General features: G+C 41.3%; 1 protein-coding gene across 1 annotated transcript; it reads right to left on the bottom strand.

Annotated features, from left to right (window-relative positions):
* Nucleotides 1-1,007: 1,007 nt before the first annotated feature.
* LOC142956401 (solute carrier family 25 member 36-A-like) lies at nucleotides 1,008-19,066 on the bottom strand. The gene is made up of 7 exons (XM_076097968.1): nucleotides 18,660-19,066; nucleotides 16,325-16,489; nucleotides 13,274-13,351; nucleotides 10,908-11,008; nucleotides 5,819-5,885; nucleotides 5,398-5,687; nucleotides 1,008-4,419 (listed from the first exon to the last, which is right to left on the bottom strand). The coding sequence occupies exons 1-7, from the start codon at nucleotides 18,698-18,700 to the stop codon at nucleotides 4,226-4,228; spliced, it is 936 nt and encodes a 311-aa protein (XP_075954083.1). The 5' UTR covers nucleotides 18,701-19,066; the 3' UTR covers nucleotides 1,008-4,225.
* Between the last annotated feature and the right edge of the window lie 153 nt (nucleotides 19,067-19,219).

Raw genomic sequence — 19,219 nt, 5'->3', positions numbered from 1 at the left:
TGCTACTTGTGTTTCTGCGACGTCTCTTTCTTTGTTGCGGTGAACTGCTGATCGATACATGCACACACTCGGATGCAGAGTGTCCGTTTACTCCGCTGGTCGGGCGCTGATTGGTCGGTCGCTTCCACCACAACACAGAATTCTGCTCTGACGCGATTGGCTCGAGCTCCAATGATGCGTTTAGGGACTACTCGTAAACTCAGGATCTTGTTGTACCAATTTATAGAGTTGTACAAAAATATTACTAACTCTACTCTCCCACCACTACTTCCACTACTGCAACAGCTTCTACTGAATTAATATCTACTTGTAGTATGATTACACTAAAACTGTCATGACACAACTCTATGTATCACTTACACTTTCATGTTTTCAGCCCGTCAGTGTTTGAACTTCAGCTTCAGGTCCTTTGAGCACTTTCACTTGACGCTTCACTCAGCACTTACACTTAAATGGACACTTTCAGTTCCTAAACGAAAACTTAAACTTCTTCCAAAACTTCCATTTTAAGTGTCTTCAATCAATTTCTTTCAGTTACTGTACTTCTACTTTGTTTTGCCACCTTTCTACATCGCTCTCAGTAAAAAGCCATTTTCACAGTTATTAGTATCTCCAGAATTCCGACGGCATTTGAAGGTTTCATCATCCCCACGCTTTATTCCTCTGTTCTTGGGCACATCCCCAGACTGTGGTACCCAGCAGAATGATTATCACTAAACTAATCAGCGGGTTAAGTGGAAGTCAATTTAGATACATAACCACAAGATCAATGGACTGATCTATCTAAAATCCGGGCTGTTTGGTAAAACAGAGCAGGGCTGATTAATTTGCATCGAGTTGTAATTTGGGCCTGTGTGTGCGCCTAAACAACCTTAACAGCAGCACTACACGATCGATACATACTCATGTCTTATGGCCTTTTGATTAATACAAGTCACGGAGTCCAAACACGCCATGTATGATGATGGATTATTCCATTTTCCATCCACCCATATTCATTAACTAAATAGAAATAGATTCCTTTATTGGCCTCCCATGTTTGAGTATAAAGACATGCGCAGAGTGATATTTTGTGTGCGTGTGATTGTAAATGAGAAATCAGTGAATTCAGTATATTGAACTTGCAACGTGCATTGGTCAATTCTCTCAGGGGCTATTTGGCTCCTCCTGGTGGTGACAGTAGGCAAACACAAACAGGTCTTTAGTCCCCACACTCACTCTTTATACTTCCATTTCTATACTTGCAGTCTATTAAACATTTGTCAGTAACACATGTTGTGATTTATCATTAAATAATTATCCTAACATTCATAGAATATTGTCGTCTTTTTAATTCTAGGGGTTACAAACTGCAAATACAGAAATAAATAAAAAAACATTTCTAATTTTAGTTGGATTTTTATTTACTTTAATGTTTAAAAACAAACAAACAAAAACATCAACAAAGTGAGCTGGCAAAAAACAATCTTCCAGGTCAATCTTCATCCAACGCTGCGTCCTGTCCAAGCATGCAGGAGAAAGATATTGAATTGCATACGTACACTGAAATGAGAGTTACAAAATTAAGTGAAATGTCTGCACTGCTTGTCCAGTTGTCTGGTTATTTCACATTTTGGTAACATGACCTCTAGTATTTTACTGCAATGGGGCCAAAAACATAAAAACGATTAGAGTTTTACAGGAAAACATGGACATTAAAATGAGTCAGCCGTTTTTTTTTGTTTTTTTCAAGCACCGACAGCAATTCTGAGCAAGCAACATGTCAATGTAGACTGAAAATCAATAACTATTACAAGTTACAACCCAGGCCTTGGTTTGCCTAGGAAGTTATACTGCAACAAGGGGGGAGGGGGGGGTGAGAGCATTCAAGAACTTCATGCCTGAACACGTCAGGTTTTCAGCAGTTGGTGAAATAAACACAATACTTTCTTTAAACATGGAAACTGTGCCGACCTAATCAATTCCATGTGGAGAATGAGAGGCACAGAGCCCACAGCGGCTGGGCAACAGAGGTTGTGGAGGGAGGGGCTTTAAATGTCATGTCAGAGGATGTTTTGATGATAAACAATATCAAAAATTGATTTGATAAGGTGCTCGGATACAATTTGAAACAAATACATGTGCCAAATTTTTCCAAAAGATAATTTTTTATGTATGCGATATGAACTTTATGCTTTAAAAAGAGTTAAATTCACAGTAACAGATTAGCTTAGTTTTCAACAGTCCTAACTCTGTACGGTGTTGTAGAGATGATTCCAGTTGTTAAACTTTCACATTAAAATACCTCCATCTTGATATTCTAAACATGTTGCTATGAGAGATATGAGCAATGTAAACATTACCAATGATGGAAACATCCAAGCTTTGCAAAATGGAACTTTTCTTTTGGACCGCTAAAAACGACTAACCAACGCATAAACACTTACACTAAAGTATTTCTCTTGCAGCATTTGTTAGCTTTAGTGTTAACACAAATGTTGGCTTACAGCAACATACAAATACAAATGAACTCACAGTTTAAACTGTAAGAAAACCCAGTCAAGCAAGAACTATATTCATGTCAACAGTCACTGTCAAACAAGGTTAAATTGCACAAAAAAAGATAACGACATGTTGCAAATGCAAACTACAGCATGATCATACGCGGACCTAAGAACAAAAACAATAAATGATATGCATATACAGTATCTATATTATATACACACACATTTGGACATCCTTCACAACTACTGAGAACTCTAAACTGTACAATATATCTGCTATAAGAACAGTTGCGCAAAATACCATTTTGATATACAGGAATACTTTTTTTCTTTTACAATGTACAAGTTCAAACTGTCCACACAAGAAAAATGCAAAGCACAAGCCCTAAAAGGCCACAAAAGTGCATGTTATCAGGTCAGCTGGGAGCCACTGGAAGGAAGGGCTGGCATGAGACTGGGAAGGAAAGCTCCCAGTGTCGCACAGGAGCTTTCCCACACTCCCAACCGCAGTGTCCGGTAAGATGAATGGTTAGTGGAGGGAAATCTGGAGTAGATATCAGCTATAGATGCAGGCACACATGACCGCAGATGAACAAACACATTCTTAAAACATAGTTAGATCATCATGGTGAGAGTGACCAACATCTCACACACACACACACACACACACACACACACACACAATGTGATGATGAAACTCCATCAACATTCTCCCACTACAACATTTCCCCACACCGTCACATTTTATTCAAGTAGTGGCACTCCAATAGTAGATACTTAAGTGTCGGTACCTTTTGGACAATCACACACTTTCACATCTCAAAAAAAGGACACGTTGGTCTCATGTTTCCACACAAGATTTTTAAAGTCCTGAGCAGTGACTGGGTGCAGGCAGAAGCTGGCCTTGTATGCCAACCTTATTTCAGTTTTAACAAAGAGAAACCGTCAACACAGAAGGCAAACTTTCACCCGAACCACATCACCACCAGGCCCCGAGTTATAGAGGAGTAGAACACTGAATGTCAGCTTGTGTTTAAGGGGCAGGCCATCACAAGCTCATCAATGTGTTTTCTTATGTGTGGCCACTTAGCTCACTGCTGTGTATGAACCTCAGGCCTGGGGGGGGGGATGCTTGAAGCCACACTTTGTGTAGTGCAAAGATGGGTGGTTCAGATGGTACAGGAGTCTCACCGCACTGAAGCAAGTCCAGCGCAGACAAATGGTGCCAAGTAGTGTGACGTTGACCTACATTTAGTCATCATCTCTCCTGTCACACCGAGTGGTCTCCAAGCATTCCCCGTGCACAATATCATCTCTATCCAAGAGTGGAAAAGGCCGTTTTTCACTCTCCACTCTAAAAGGAAGGATGCAAAATAAAACCCTTGTTAAGGCCACTGAAATGTGCTTAAAATGTATTCCTTTAGAGGTACCGTTGGTTGAACAGGTGCCAAACTCTTTCCGTGTCTTTCCCGTCAGTGCCTCTTCTCCTCATCCTTCCCATATTACCTCTTCTCTGAACTGCAGTGACCTCTATCTGTTCCTGCAACCTGATAAAGGGAACTTGAGGTGATGATGCTCATATGGTAACAAAGGGCTTTCCTCCCTCTTATTTTTTCCTCTTCTGGTCCACAAGAGTATTTTTCGGTTTTCCTTTGGTCTTCATTTTGACATTTAGTCCACACCTTCTCAGTCACTTGCTAACTGTCCCCATCTTTAACCAAGAAGGAGACATAGCTGGTGGGCTAGCGGCCAAGCAGGTAGACCACCACCTCATAGGTGCACATCATGATGGCAGTGTTGGGGATCTGTCTGACGAGGTGGGTGGTTAAGCCGCGGTACAGTGCCCGGTATCCCTCCTCCTTGGCCACTGTCAGCAGCGTTTGGAAGAACGAGCGGTACTTGCTGCCTTCCTCTCGTAGCCGTGTGCGGATCACCTCTGTAATTAGACAGAAGAAGAAGAAAATTGTGTTAAACACGCCGATGGTCACGAGAGGTTCTTGTCAGACTTTGTGTGTTGTTTGGTCTCCCCTGGAGCTAAATTTCCATATCTGACACTCTCAAGAAGGCTAACTGTTATAAGCTATTTATTCATCCATCTTTTAGTACACCAACTGTCCCTCTGCCTTATCATAACCTACTGAAAATAAGTTAGCAGGGATATTGTTATTGTCCCAGAATGACTTTAGACAGTCCTAACAGAAGGTTTCTGAACAGTTGCATTCAGCTGTACGTAGGTGGAGAAGGAGAGAGATATTTATAGCACAAGTGGACCATGATAAGAGAAAGTGAGACGTTGCCTCACTGAAAATGTAACATGATTCATGCTTTCTCCCTGTGAAACTACAAATTATTGTGTTTACATTTATAACAAGCAATATATTTTGTGCTAATTGATGAGCTTTTAAAATGTGCAGGTATGTTCCCTATTTTAAGCTAAGCTAATTGCCTCCTGATTCTGGCTCCGTACTTTACATAAATATCAAGTATAAGGATAAATCTAATGATATTTTAGTTGTTTGTATTTTTTACAAAACGCATGAAAGACCAAATCCAACAATAATTTGATTCCACTAACAAGTATTTTGCTTGTAACCAAAGGCGATAATAGATTTCTTGCCTGTGCCATTGAGTTCATTTGTTCTTCACAAACTATTAGAAGCAGATCAATGAGCCACACTTTTACACTGGCTGACGTGTTTCTTCAAGATGATGAAGAGAAAGAGTAGATCCCCAAAAAATAGAAATTTGTACATAGGTTAAAAACAACCAGCATTTGTTTTTGAACAAGAGTATTTAAGTGTGACCTGTTTTTAAAGGTTCATGCCTCAAGTAGAAATCAGTGAAAATAAGAAAAAGATGGAAAACAGTGTCAGCCTTATCTTTTGGGAAAAGAAAGCGTGAGACAGAAGGTTACCGTGAGGGTATGCGATGGAGGAGGCACAGGTCTTGGAGGTGGCCGCTGCGAGCATCATGCCCACAAAGTCTGACGCATCTTTGACAGACTCCTCCTCTTCGTCCATGCTGCCGTGGGCCTTGGATTCCACCAGTTTACGCTTGATGCTCTCATAGATGACAAAATGGATAACAGTCTCAGAGATGCCAGCGTATGAGGCCGACATGCCCCTGTAGAAACCTCGCAGGCCGTCCATCTGGTACACCCGCCGCACGCAATCAAATGCATTCATTCGCCGCTCACCCCGGGATCTGTAAGACCAGAAAACAACGCAATTTAATTTATTATGATCATTATTATCATCATAGGAAAAAGGAATGAGTCATGAACCCGTTCCACTGTAGCGTCTAGACCTATGACGTACAGGTTGGATGTTCCTCACCTGGTTTCCAGCTGCAGACGGGTCTTGATCAGCCAGATCGGATTGGTGGCCGTGATGGCGGTGAACCCTGGGAATTTCAGAGGGGGACAGAGGTTCAGACAGATGCAGAAACATCTGGAAGAACACCATCTAATCAACCATATTACATATTCTATACTGAACAAGGACAATGAGAAAGCACTTCACTAAACAGGATCAACTCGCTTCAGTGTTTTACTTTACTGTGAGACATTTCAATACTGTCATGGAGAACTATTGTACAGATGATTTGAAACAAGGTCTGAATCAATTCAATCTTATTTTGAAAAATCATTAATTCAGTTACAGACAAAAAACGAACTTTTCAGTTTCACATATTGATCCTCTTCATGTGAAATGCAACACAGGTGTATGTAAACAACAGCTCTCTTCCTGAAGAAAAGTGTCTGAACTAACGACAGTGCATGAAGGCAGCAGATCTAACTGGAGACATTGGGAGATGAGGCCGAGCAGCAAAGTCATTTTAGGCCTTTGGGTTTGGCAGATTGTTATTAAACTGCAGTCCGATTCTTTTTAGTAAGAGCTCTTGCGTTTCTCATTAAAATAGTACGTTATCAAAACATAAGTTTCTCTTAATGAGCTAACGGAGGCGGACTGTTTTAAAATATTACAACACACAAAAGCATCAACCCTTTTACAAGAACATCTGTCATTCACAACATGGAAGGTTTGATTCCTAGTACGGACTCTGGTCGAAATTCAGCGATATAAACGTGCTCCATTCATTAGTCAATGAATGAACATCTTTATGTTTATTTTGTGACATTTAACAAACCAGTAGTTGACTGGTTAGACACTAGAGACAGGCTGTTGGCCTGATACTAGCACAACTAGCACAACTACAACAGCACAGAGAAACAAAATGGTGCCTGGAAAAGATTCTTCGATTGTTAAAGTTGTAGGTTACTGACATGAAATTTAGCGCAGACTATACTTCCTAATGGTGGTGGGAAACCTTATTCTATATGTTCATCTGTCTTCACAAACCGATATTAACGTTAGCTTAGTTTGACACTGGGGTCACTCAATAATGGGGTCCCTGAAAACGCATTAAAAATCCACTTGTGTCCACAGAATATATATTAAGTAATCTAAAGTTTGCTATGTAATGTGTAAAGTTAATAGTGAGCACTTTGCATCATTATGAAATGACACAAAGTGCATAAGGAGGGAGATAAAACATGGCCGTTTGCAGAAAACAGCTAAGACGAGGGCGAGTCTAGAAGGAGACCTCAGTCACATCTAGTGTAGCAATGCAACACAGCCCTAGTTTAAGGCAACTGCGTGAAGAAGAGAGGAAGACACAGGTCTGATGGAGAGAAGAAGAGAAGAACAAAAAGAGGAAGAAGAAAAAAGAGGGAAGCAGAAGGAAGTAGCGTCTATGGCGTGTACTCACGAGGGAGGGGCAAAGCTCCTCCAGCTCCTCCCCGCTGCAGCTAGTAGCCTGCAGATATGGGGGGCACAGATGGCGGGGGTCTCCCACCCAATCAAGCAGGGGTGAAAGCTTTACAGTAAAGCCCTAAAATAGACACAGGCTTTTCTGTACCACAGTCACACACAAGCAGCAGTCACATCCACCCCCAACCCCACCAACCACCCCACACCACTGGTACTGTACAGGACTGACCCCCCCCCCCCCCCATCTTTCCCCAAACTCTATCCCCTTTAAATTACTCTTTTAAGTTAAATTGTTGTGTAATTCTTTTACTTTACAATGTATCCCTCCCTTTACTCCTTTTATCGAAAAATGTTGACTGAACAGAAGCCAACCCAATCCAAAACTCCAGCTCCATCTCACCAGAGCGAGGTAAAAGCACAAACACAAAGGCAGAGAGTTAAATTGAAGAGGTACTCTTCATAATCCTTGTGCCATTATCAGTTTATAATCTACATATTAAGAGAAATAATTCAATCAAATGCTTGTTATATAAAAAAGGTAGAAAATTAAGAAAAGCAGGAGGAAATGCTAACCTTGTCGGTGTGTCGAACAGACTCTAAGCGCTGGACAATGGTGATGAATCATTTTGATGGATCATTCGTTGAATATGTGATGACATCAGGATGAAGTGATTGATCATAGTAAAGTGAATCAATGAGGTGGAACAATTAATGCAACTCAGCGTACTCCATAAACCTCTTGAGGCCAAACCTCATTCTGGAAAAACTGGGATAAATCTAAAAATAACAATTTGGTGTCCCTCCAGAGAGTCAGCCTGCTTCTAAAAAAACACATCAAGTAACTCATGAAGGAGTTATTGAAGTCCACACAAAAGGACTGTGGACATGGCAACCACAGAGGACAACACAATTTGAATTTTCAGGAATTTAATGTTAATTAAGTCTCAATATTTATTGTAAAATTAACAGCTTAACGTTGATGATTGTGCATCGTATAACGGAGAGGCCTGTGTGGTTGTAGCTGTTTTTATTATGACAATTCAACTCTTAAATATTGATGTCACTATTTATTATTAATGGGTTTCTTTGCTCCTTATTTATAACATGGGTCAGCTTAATAAGACATGTGTCCATTAATATGAATGGACATGAAAGATTTGTCACAATCTTTCCTCTGAACCAATAATGTTCAAATAAAAATGTCTAAATTTTTTTCACAAAATTCCTTAACAAAAAGCAACTTCAGAAATATGTCTGGTAGTGGAAGTGAACCACATTTGCCTGCTTGGTCATTTAGATGAGCCACGAAGAAGATACATACGAGCCCACACAGGCTGACTGGTCCTTGAGCTGCGCCCCTGTGAGGAGCTGCATCTGCATATGACCCTTCTCTAGACACATAACGGTAGTTTGACCTACATTCAGAGAAGGCAAATATGTTTAGATTAACTGCTGGAAGAGATAATAGGTCTAAGTCAGGAAGTGGGACCAGCCTCCCTTCTCAGAGTGCAGGGTAGCCCACACGTCACTGCAGGGAGGTGATGTGAGGCAATAGCTCCTTTCACACAGAGAGTCCACAACACTGCCATAAAGAAGATCCGCCACGGTGTGTGACTTTAGATAGCATGCCGAAATTACAGGAGCAAAAGAGGCGGGATGAGAAACACGACAGTGTCGGTGTCTAGTGTGTGTGTGTGTGTGTGTGTGTGTGTGTGTGTGTGTGTGTGTGTGTGTGTGTGTGTGTGTAGTGCCAGCTGTCCCTTATCAGCTCTGTTCTGCGACTACTTTACAAAACCAGAAGCAGCATCAGGGACAATTTTAGCTGTTCAGCCACTGAGGCCTTCGTTAACTCTGCTATTTTTGGATTATGTGCACATGAAAGACAGACAATAAGTATATCTGTGCAGTGACAGTGTTAGACATTTGTACTGTATAGTATAATTACACAGATATTCAGTTCAAGGTACTTAATGAATGCAATGGTCATGATGATGAAGAAATGTCTGCAACATAAAGAGAAAACTTTTCTCCACGCTTACTGACCTAAAACTCTTCTATGTGTTGTGTTGAAGCCCAACTCCATTACATGTCTGTGCCTTCACTGCATCTTGTCCACATTCAAGTAATAATTTGTGTTGTATGGGGGTTTAACTGTGTATGTCATGTCAAAATAGTGCCAGCCTTTTGGATGACACAGAGATATGGAGTCTCCTTGAAACTAAGTGAGTGAGGGACTAATGATGTTGATGGATGATGACAAAAGACACAATGGAGAACATCAATTAAAACCTCCTGTAGCAGTGACAAGGTTAGCATTTCTTTTGTGCTGACAACATAAAATCCACAGAAGTATGTGTCATTACTTTAGCTTTACTATGTTGATGGAACAAGGCAACAGGCTAAGGTAAAGGGGGAGGTATGTGTCAAGACTAAGCAATAGTAAAACCTTATTAAAAAAAGAGCCTAAAACTACAAACCAGCAGCAAACACATTGCCATAAGCAATGGTAATATCATTACAAATGAATAACCATTATGAACTTTCTAATATTCATAAAAATCACCATGGCTTTCATCATACCAGTGTAAAAAAATGGGATGCTACCTGACGTGTCCGCCCGAGTGCCAGGGGCCCCGGTTGACCTTTGGGGGCCGTGCTCTCTCCTCTATACACACACAGAGCAAAGAAGGGGGCCCAGACCACACTGTTTAAGTCACAACCGGGATGTTAAACCATTTACAGAGTCCTCTGGAGAGGCCTCGAAATGAAAGAATAAAAAGAGGAGGGAAAAGGGCAAGGAGAAAATAAAAATAATGGAGGGCAACGGGGCCGGGAGAGGAGGAAAGCACAACCTAAACTTTGAGGACCATGTGGTTTTCTTCTTTTTGTCAAACAGCTAAAAATATATACAGTACATGGTGTAAATGCCAGAAATGACACATTATAGTAAGAACGTGATCTGACTATTTTGTCTCCTCAACTGTATGTGGGCTGGCAAGGCCCCCATGAAGAGACAAGAGACTGTATTATCTGGGTAGATGGGTGTGTTTACAGAAAGGAAACACTCAGATAAATGAGTGAGGATAAGTAGCACATGTGCTATGTGGCTAGCATGGTTGCAGGCTGCTTTTTTGGATAAGTGCGTCTTTCGTGGATTGGCTTCACAGCAAACTAAGTGAGGCTGTGTCCACCATAATCAAGGTCAGTTTGATCCTGAGAGTCTTAAATTGTGCTTTCTGATAAGCCCCCTACTGTTTGTATTTAATATTTCTATACACGAAACAGCTAAGTAATGCCTACTTATAACAGACATCATTTGTTAGCTTTGGCATGCTTTAGGTATTCACATTCCTTTAAATTAGTCAAAATCCCACCATCCCACACATGTATATGGAGAGGGGGGGTAAGGGGGGGGGGGGGGGGGGGGTAAGGGGGGGTGAAGTGAAACTCTGGGATACTTCAAATTGTGAAAAGGATGAAAATATAATGTAAAATGAAATCTGTCAAATGACAAACTGAATAATTCTTAAACATAAAACCCATCAGTGATTAACACTGCCCAGGCAGACTGACTGACTGACAGGCAGAGATAACACTCAGCGACAGACAGTGACAAACAGACAGAAGGGAGGGGAGAAGGAGCCCTCATTACCTGCCAGCCCAGCAGACACCATGTGCACCTGGGTAGAGTCCGGCTCCAGCACCCCATTCAGCTTCTCCTTGGCAGTTGAATAGGCCGCAAAGTAGATCGCCCTGTTGCAAATGACCATGAGGAAGAAATGAGACAGAGGTTAGTAAGATAATAAAAACACTGGTTCAATGATTGACTACTACTGACTAGAGAGGAAACAGCAGGACTCATCAGCTTCTTCAGTTTGAACACAGATCAAACATGATGAACACAAAAAATAAATGAGTATTCAGAAGATTAACTACACTATAAAAGACAACTGGAACCATGAGTTCCCCAAATAAAGATAATAATAAATAAAGATTTGTATTATTGCAAGATATATATACACAGAGCAGCGTTACATTAACTGCATTAAATATGAAAACGTTATTTCAATTGCCTAAAATAAATACTGCCTAAATTGTACCTGAGGGCATGAAATAGAGTCAGGCTAAAATGTGGTCTGAATGCAGGCAACTGAAAGACGTTTATCTCTGCCTGTGTATGTGTGTGTGTGTGTGTGTGTGTGTGTGTGTGTGTGTGTGTGTGTGTGTCAATCTCATAGCGTGCTTTAGTAGCAGATTTATCTCCCATGATTCTAGCTTCTCCTCACTAAATAAAATCACAGGATTTAGCCAACATTTGCGTGGAGTTAAACCCACTGACCTTCCCTCTCTGCCCTCCCTCTGAATTGAGAGCATGCATGCACAACATAATCATGCTGCTCTGCAGATGAGCGATGAATTATGGGAGTTGGTCTGAATGCGTGTGTGCATCTTTCGTACGCTGCTGGTGCAAGCTGTACTGTGTGTGTGTGTGTGTGTGTATGTGTGTGTGTGTGTGTGTGTGTATGTGTGTGTGTGTTTTGCTAATGAATGCCAGCAGCAAGCCCAGTGGACTGCGCCCTCATTAGGATCAGAAGATTGTATTCTAGTTTTCCAGCGTCAGAGTGATGCTTCCTAATTATAACAGGAGAGAATAACTCTGTAACCCAGCAACCCAGAACCTCTATCTTGTAGACAAATTATTCTGTAATTACACTCAATTCATTTTAAGCTTTACCTTGATCAGACTGCAATTATATTACATCTTACGTTGTCATACATCTCTCGCCGTAAACCATAGAGATGTTCATGGGACAATCACATACAGTACATATGTGATGATGTACTGTATCGTTTATGTCACACACCCTGAATCTGATATTACATAAAACAGTCGGAAATCTCATATGTTAGCATTGAGTTCCTCAGGCTCACGTCTTATGCAACAATATCTTCCTATAGCACAGTCAGCTATGGCTGTCATAACAAGGAAACAAGCTACCATTTCCATAGCTGGACAACTCGCCCGTGGGACTGACACACACATGCGCACGAACACCCAAGGGCATTTGTGACCCTTCAGAGTCCGAGCCAGGCACAGTCAGACAGCAGAGACAGTGCAGAAACCAGGAGGACAGGGAGAAAATGAATCGGATTGAATACAGGCAAAGAATGACAAATATGGCGAAAGAGGGAGAGGCAGAGAATAAGAGCGTGGAAAGGATGACTCACACAGAGAGAAAGAGACCACAACGAACCAACGGGAAGAGGACAACAATGGCCATGTGATGCAGCAGTAGCTAGGGAGAGCCAGACAGGTCGGGGAGGGGGATTAGACACAAACACAACTCTCAATGTAGGAACTCCATTGTGATAATTCACAACAACATCAGCAGTCACATGACCAGAGTGCCATAGCTGGCCGTGCCCTGCTGTTGTGGATGTTTCATTCAGACTTTCACTGAGCTCAGGCTGTTATGCAACCATAAGCAGCCAAGCTAAGGGAGAGGGAACCTACTCATTTCCTGTAGTAGTTAAAGCACACGTTCACATTATATGTCTGGGAGTTTAACTGTGTTCGTGGCCTGCTGTTATTAAGCTTAAAAAATAAATAAAATAAATTCTAGCAAATGCAAATACGCTCCTCTACAAAAATGCGTGCCCAGGTTGGTGGTACAGCTAGTGCTGATAAGAGTGATTCATTCTCATTTCCTATAAACATAAAAGGTTGTGGTGACCTGTTATCAGATATCTAAGTATAGATTATTTCATTTTCCCTAACTTTTGGATTTATTCTGTACGTTGTAATTCTGTACTCAACCAAAGACAATCTTGGTCGACTGGAATTCGACCTTCACTGCGACCAATCGATTGGTCAATGGGGACAAAAAAAAAAACGGAGAATTTGGTCAGACAAGAGCCTATTGACCAACCAGCCGACCAATCGACCTACATTTTTGGTGTAATCGCAGGAGAAGACATACACCACACCCAGAATACTGTAGATAATACTGAACATACCTGGAAGGTGCCACGCCCACAAGATTGGGCCCCAGTCCTCTGAAGAGAGAACGAGGACCTTCTCTCTCTAGAATTAACCTGCAGAGAGATGTTTTCTTGGTTATTCCATGATAACACAGAGCAAATACACAGTACATTTAACATCCATGTAATATGCTTTATATGAATGTATACCATTGGAGAAATCATCATGTGACCGGCTGGAGAATAACATGCATACTTTGCTCAAGTTAAATCACAGTTATGATTTCACATCTACCACACATTTGGCCACTATCATCATACAGGGAGACACAGAACAAATGAAGTGACAGGTGTCATCATGACGGCTCACGTGTTCATTGTCAGTCGTCACCGGAGTTCAAAGACTGTTTATTAGTCTCCAGCCTAACCTAGAAACCTCACTCAGAACGTGCATGGCTTATGGTTAACCTTCATTTATTGCACGGTTTCAGATAAACTGTGATGCAAAGTACATTCAACTAAAAACAATGCTGAAAAGAAATAAGAGGCCTTTGGGCTCGATTAGGAACCTTTTGGGTAGATTAAATTCTCTAGACTTGGGCCGTCCCACACAATTTAGTGCACAGTGAAGTGTTGTGTTCAGCTTGTGGCTTTGTGGACTGTGCCTTCCAACCCTGGCTGTGAGGTTTTGCCAACTTCTGTTCACAGCGAAATACTCCAACTCAAAAATTACTTACAGAATACAGGATCTCCTCAAGAGTAATCGCACAAACCCGACACAACAAACAGAGTGTCAGTGTTTTTCACAGTCGAAACACTTAAATCATGAGCTAACAACCTCTAAAATGGAACATGCCTTCACCACACGCCATGTTGACACACTGACATGTGAGGGTTTTTTTTTCCTTTCCTCGCCGTACTGCTTTTCCCTCTCCTGCCCTGCTCCACTCTGTATTGCGTAACAGTGGTGTACAGTTTCTGCTTGTGGCAGTTTCTCTCAAGGACAACACAAGAAGTTGGTTTATGTCGACAGAAGACCAAACTTCTTGAGCCCATAACATTGCTTCGATGAACAAAGTCTTGTTAAAGGCAGGCAAAGTGACAAAGGAAAATATTCCCAATCATAGCAACAGCCGGGGAGAGCAACTCAACATTTTTGCCAAACAAATGTGAGAAACACATCCTGATTATTTTGCCTCTATATCCTGGCAAATCTGTATTTCGTGGTAAAAGTCTTTGTTAAAAATCTATATTTTTCCTGAGATATAAAGTAAATGTTTAAAATTAAATTTAAATTAAATTCGAAAAAAAAAAATGCTATCAATTAAATACATGTTTATTATTATTTCTATTACTTTATTGTATATTGTGCATTTTTATCTCTTTTTTGGCAAATTATAAAATTATTTAAGAGGTGCTGGATTATTTACACAATATTAGTATGTGTGTGTTATTACCGTGACGTCAATATTGAATTTTTAAATATCAGTTTTAATGTATACCGGCATATTGCGACACCCAGATTCCTTGTTCGTTAAATACAGAATGCAAGCATTTGACTGTGGAAAATTCCACACAGCAGCGTGTGCATTTTGCAATCCGTTTAACACTGTATGACATGCTCAGTGATAGTCATGGCAATAGATTGCCTACAAGAGTAGAGCACTGTAGCTGTGTTGAACATTTAGTTTAATTTCTCAGTGACCAACGTTAATTACGAGTTCTGGCTTTCAGTAGATTCCAAATAAACACCTAACCAATACTGGATTCCTCTACACTCTCACTTCCCATCTGTCTGGTAACTTTCCACTGTCTAATGATAACAGCGATGACATTTCATGTGGCAACAACGGGAACTTTATTGTGTATTTCTTAATTTGGTTTCCCAGTAGTTGTCTTTCACTAGCAATCTCAAAAATCTTGAAAGCTACTACCCAGGGCAGCTTTAAGGCTAAATGCATCATCCAGAGTACGTTTTTTTTGCCAATTTCGAGTCAACGAGTCCCTGTTGAGGTAAATAATGATCCTCTAGAATCACATTTGTTCTTAGGAAGTATTGAGAAATAACTAAGCGTAAAATAACAATAGTTAATGTAAACTCACGGGAAGATTATAGTGATACAGGACATGCAAACAACCAGTTTCATTATCATCGCCGCCAGGAGGATCGTGTGATCAGTCACGTCTGCGCGTGTGTCTGTAAGTGAGTGTGCACCTCTGTGTCTGTCCACAGCTAATCTCGCATTCTGCTGCAGCAAACTGCATAAACTTTTTGGGTGACTCATTACGGCTGCATACTCAAGGACCTCTGGTGGTTGCAGTGAATCACCTGGCGGAGATCTGCAACGTTCTAGTTCTTACTGTGGATTCACTTTAGAGTACCACAGACAGCCAATGGACAAGTTCACCAACTGATATAGACGTTTGCTGCGACAACAAACACGGTGTGTGTGTTTCACAGCTCTAACAGAATTGTATTTGTATCTTTCAGACTTTCTTCCATCTAATCCTGTCTTTGCACATTCACTGAGTGAGTAATACAACTCAGGTTAACTGCAAATTTTCTCGTAAACTGACATAATGTCAACTTGTTGAGGCGTGCTTTTGCCTGAATTTGTGCTGCAGATTTGCATCCGTTAGCATCCTTTTCCATCTTGCCATAACATTGTACAGGATGTATTTAGGCCTTAAGTCTATTTTACTAATGAGGTGACCCCTTACCTCCCTAATTTACCCACAAACATTTTGTGGAACAATCACTACTAGTTTGGATATGATAGTATTAACATTCACTGTTCATTTCACGCAGCTAGAATTGTCAGATAGACTAAAAGACTAAAACAACACAGAAGCTTTATCACAATATTACAAAATCCCAGATTATATTCATAATAATAACAACATTGATTGACAATTTAATATAAACTGTCACAAAACATCTGAAAATTTGCTCAGAATCGGTTAAGATAAGTATTCTACCCCCATATCTTGTCGCTAACAAAAACTAACCTTTGCATGGTTCCTTTTCTGAATGATCCCTAATATAGTAAAGTTAGTACGATTAACATTTTGCGCAATGCCACCTACTTGAGACAGTGCATAGGCCCTGGTGGAGCGACACGGGCCACACTGGCTCCATTAACGGTGCTGAGATGGACTTCAGAGACGTAGAGAGTGACGGAGGAGGACTGCAGTCTGGTCTTCACTACCTCCAGAGGACAAGTCAGAATTGCGCCCACTGTGCCACCACATCTAGAAGGGAGTAGAGAAGGGTTACGGTTAACCAAGATGTTAGAGCTCAGACTATGCGGGCGCAACAAAGCAGCGAGTTCATACAATTACAAGTATCATCATTATTATATTTGGTCCAAGTCATATTTAGCCTGTTTCCCCTGACAGTTTCTTTTTTTTCAAACCATCCTCTAATACTGATCTCCTCAAACACTGGTCACTGGTAATCTGTTATTCCTTCCTTAGCACTAAAATGATCTAGGCGCTGGCACATGCCATGCCATGAGGTTGGTGATATGCACGATACTGCAACATGCAAGCTGCCAGCTAAGAGTGTGTAACTGGTTTCATGATACTGTTCAGTGTGACTGTAACCACATTGCTGACTTTTGCCATCTGAGAAGGCAAAAACAAACTGAATATTCATTGTTGTCATGAATATTAGATTGTTGTTTAGCTCAATGAACTCTTGCACACATACACACCGAAAATAAAAACATGACTCCCTGAAAATAGGAGTTGAAGAAACTTGTGATCATGTTGCTGCGACTCTGACTGAAGCCATCAGCACATAAACAAACTAAAGTTAATGTAATTACAATCAATTTCCTTCTCATTAAATATCATCGCATGGTCAATTTCAGTTATACGATATAATTAAGCACTATATTCTTATGAGCCCAAGGCTACCAGACATCATCTCAAAACAATATTCTGTCCCCATGCCTCATGTGTACGTTTGTTAATTGCCTCTGCTTTAACCAAAAACGTGGTGCTTTCCACAACAGGACTTAGACAAAGCTTCAACTATCATATCACCACAAAGATGAGAAGTGATACTACTTAGTGACAAACAATGCGAATACAATACAGGGTTAGTTAAGTGAATACTAGCTGTGAGCCTACAGTGGTGGATGCTGATATCTTGGCTGTTAAATTCCTCTAACTTTCAGTCTCTTCTGACTAGCACCAGCTATATTTACCTTTCAAAAGACCGACCATATGCATGCTCACAGGCAGCTGTGACCCTTGCCCTACTTTCAGAGCTACGCTGTCTGCTTGCTTCCTGCCTGCGCGCTCGCGCGCGCGCGCGTGTGTGTGTGTGTGTGTGTCATAGTGGCTGTGAGAGGAAGCACTGTGCTGAGGACTCCAGCTCAGGTTTTTGGGGAAAGCAAAACTGACTTACTCAAGATAGCAATGTGTCTTGTTCTAGGATTTTAAATTCCTGACAAGAGAGATAACAGAATACTTGTGGTGTGATGAGCTTGCCCTATTTGAATGTCAATGGTTTGGGGCAGAGATGAAAGCAGAGGCGACAGACGAAGAGAAACTCAGGACAATATATTAAGTTAAGAGGGAGACATGCTGTGTCAATACAATTCTAACTTTTACATCTGTGTTGTCATTTTCTTCAATGAAGTTGTTGGGCCACAAACAGCAGAATACTTCCACCTACAGTTTGGACAGTTACGCAAAAGAGAGAAACATCTTTAGATGATCATTTTTAGGACCAAATATTATCAGATGAATGTTTGCAGGCTAATGCTCATCTGCTATATCTGGGTGTCTTTGACATGGAACTGTGTGGGAACCCCTAAACAGTACTAAAAAAAAAGTTAACGCTACAGGAGTTGTGATTTCAACAGATAATATTAACATCCAAAATAAAGAGAGATAAAATATGCAGATACTAAGTTATTTGACTCTCAGGTTCTTAAAATGTAAAATCTTTGGAGAAAAAGGAGAAGCACTGCTGCAGAACTTCATCAAGCTATCGAGAGAGAGCAGCAACGAGCCCGGAAATAAATGGAGTTGTCTTCGAAATAAAAGCATAAATCGCTTCAATTAAATAGAAGAAGTCTATGTATTTACAGATAAAAAAGGTTTAACACTCAGTGGTATACCTGAAGCCACAACTACAAACGCCCTCTCTGTGCTGTCATTTCTGTTAATAGTTTACTGTTCAAGTGGTCTTATTTTGAAATGTTCACAGGAAGTTTGGTTTAAACCGACAGTTTTGACACACAGCGTGCACACAGCTGACACACGCACGCGCTGCATGATAAAAACGGCCCTCGTTAGCTATCTTGACCTGGCGAGATAACCCAGATGACGAGTCCCGTCAGAAGTACCGAGACTGATGATTTTAAAACGAACCCAATACCTAAATGAAAGTCGTATTTTGACTCACCCTCCAGCGAACAAATGAACCAGTGTGTCCCTTTGGCTCATTATTTAGCACGCCCCGCTAAGCAGCGCACCTCGGGGCTGCGGCAGAGGGTCAAATGCGGGCTCGGGTCCGTTCCTTCCCGTCGCTTTGTGCCTCCGAGAGGATGCGCACGTCGATGATGAACCAGCAGTGGGGCGAGTCGGCGGTGATTCAGACTGCAGTGGGCCGATAAAAACCCCCCCTCTGTCGCTCTCAGCTTGTTCGGGTTCCCCTCTCACACAGAACGCGTCTTATCTTCGACTGAAACCACCGCAGAGCTGCGCGCTCACCAGGCTAACAACTGGCAGAAGATTATTATCTCAGCTCTAACAAACGGTTTTATGGCACATCTACGGGTTTGTCTCGAATTTCTCCTCTGCTTTCATCGCTGCAGCGAGAGGGAAAGGGGGCAGAGCTCATAGTATTTACTGTACAATCATAGGCTGGGAAACAGACGCTGCTATTGGTCAGCTTGGTGCGTGACGTCACGTCGTCTCCGCCCTGACCATGCACTGTTCACATGCTCAGCATTGAATTAACTA

This window comes from Anarhichas minor, unplaced genomic scaffold (genome assembly GCF_050575085.1).
Source record: "Anarhichas minor isolate MPS153535 unplaced genomic scaffold, ASM5057508v1 ptg000024l, whole genome shotgun sequence".
NCBI lineage: Eukaryota > Metazoa > Chordata > Actinopteri > Perciformes > Anarhichadidae > Anarhichas > Anarhichas minor.
Note: the sequence above shows the minus strand (reverse complement) of the source record. Positions and strands in the feature narration are given on the sequence as shown.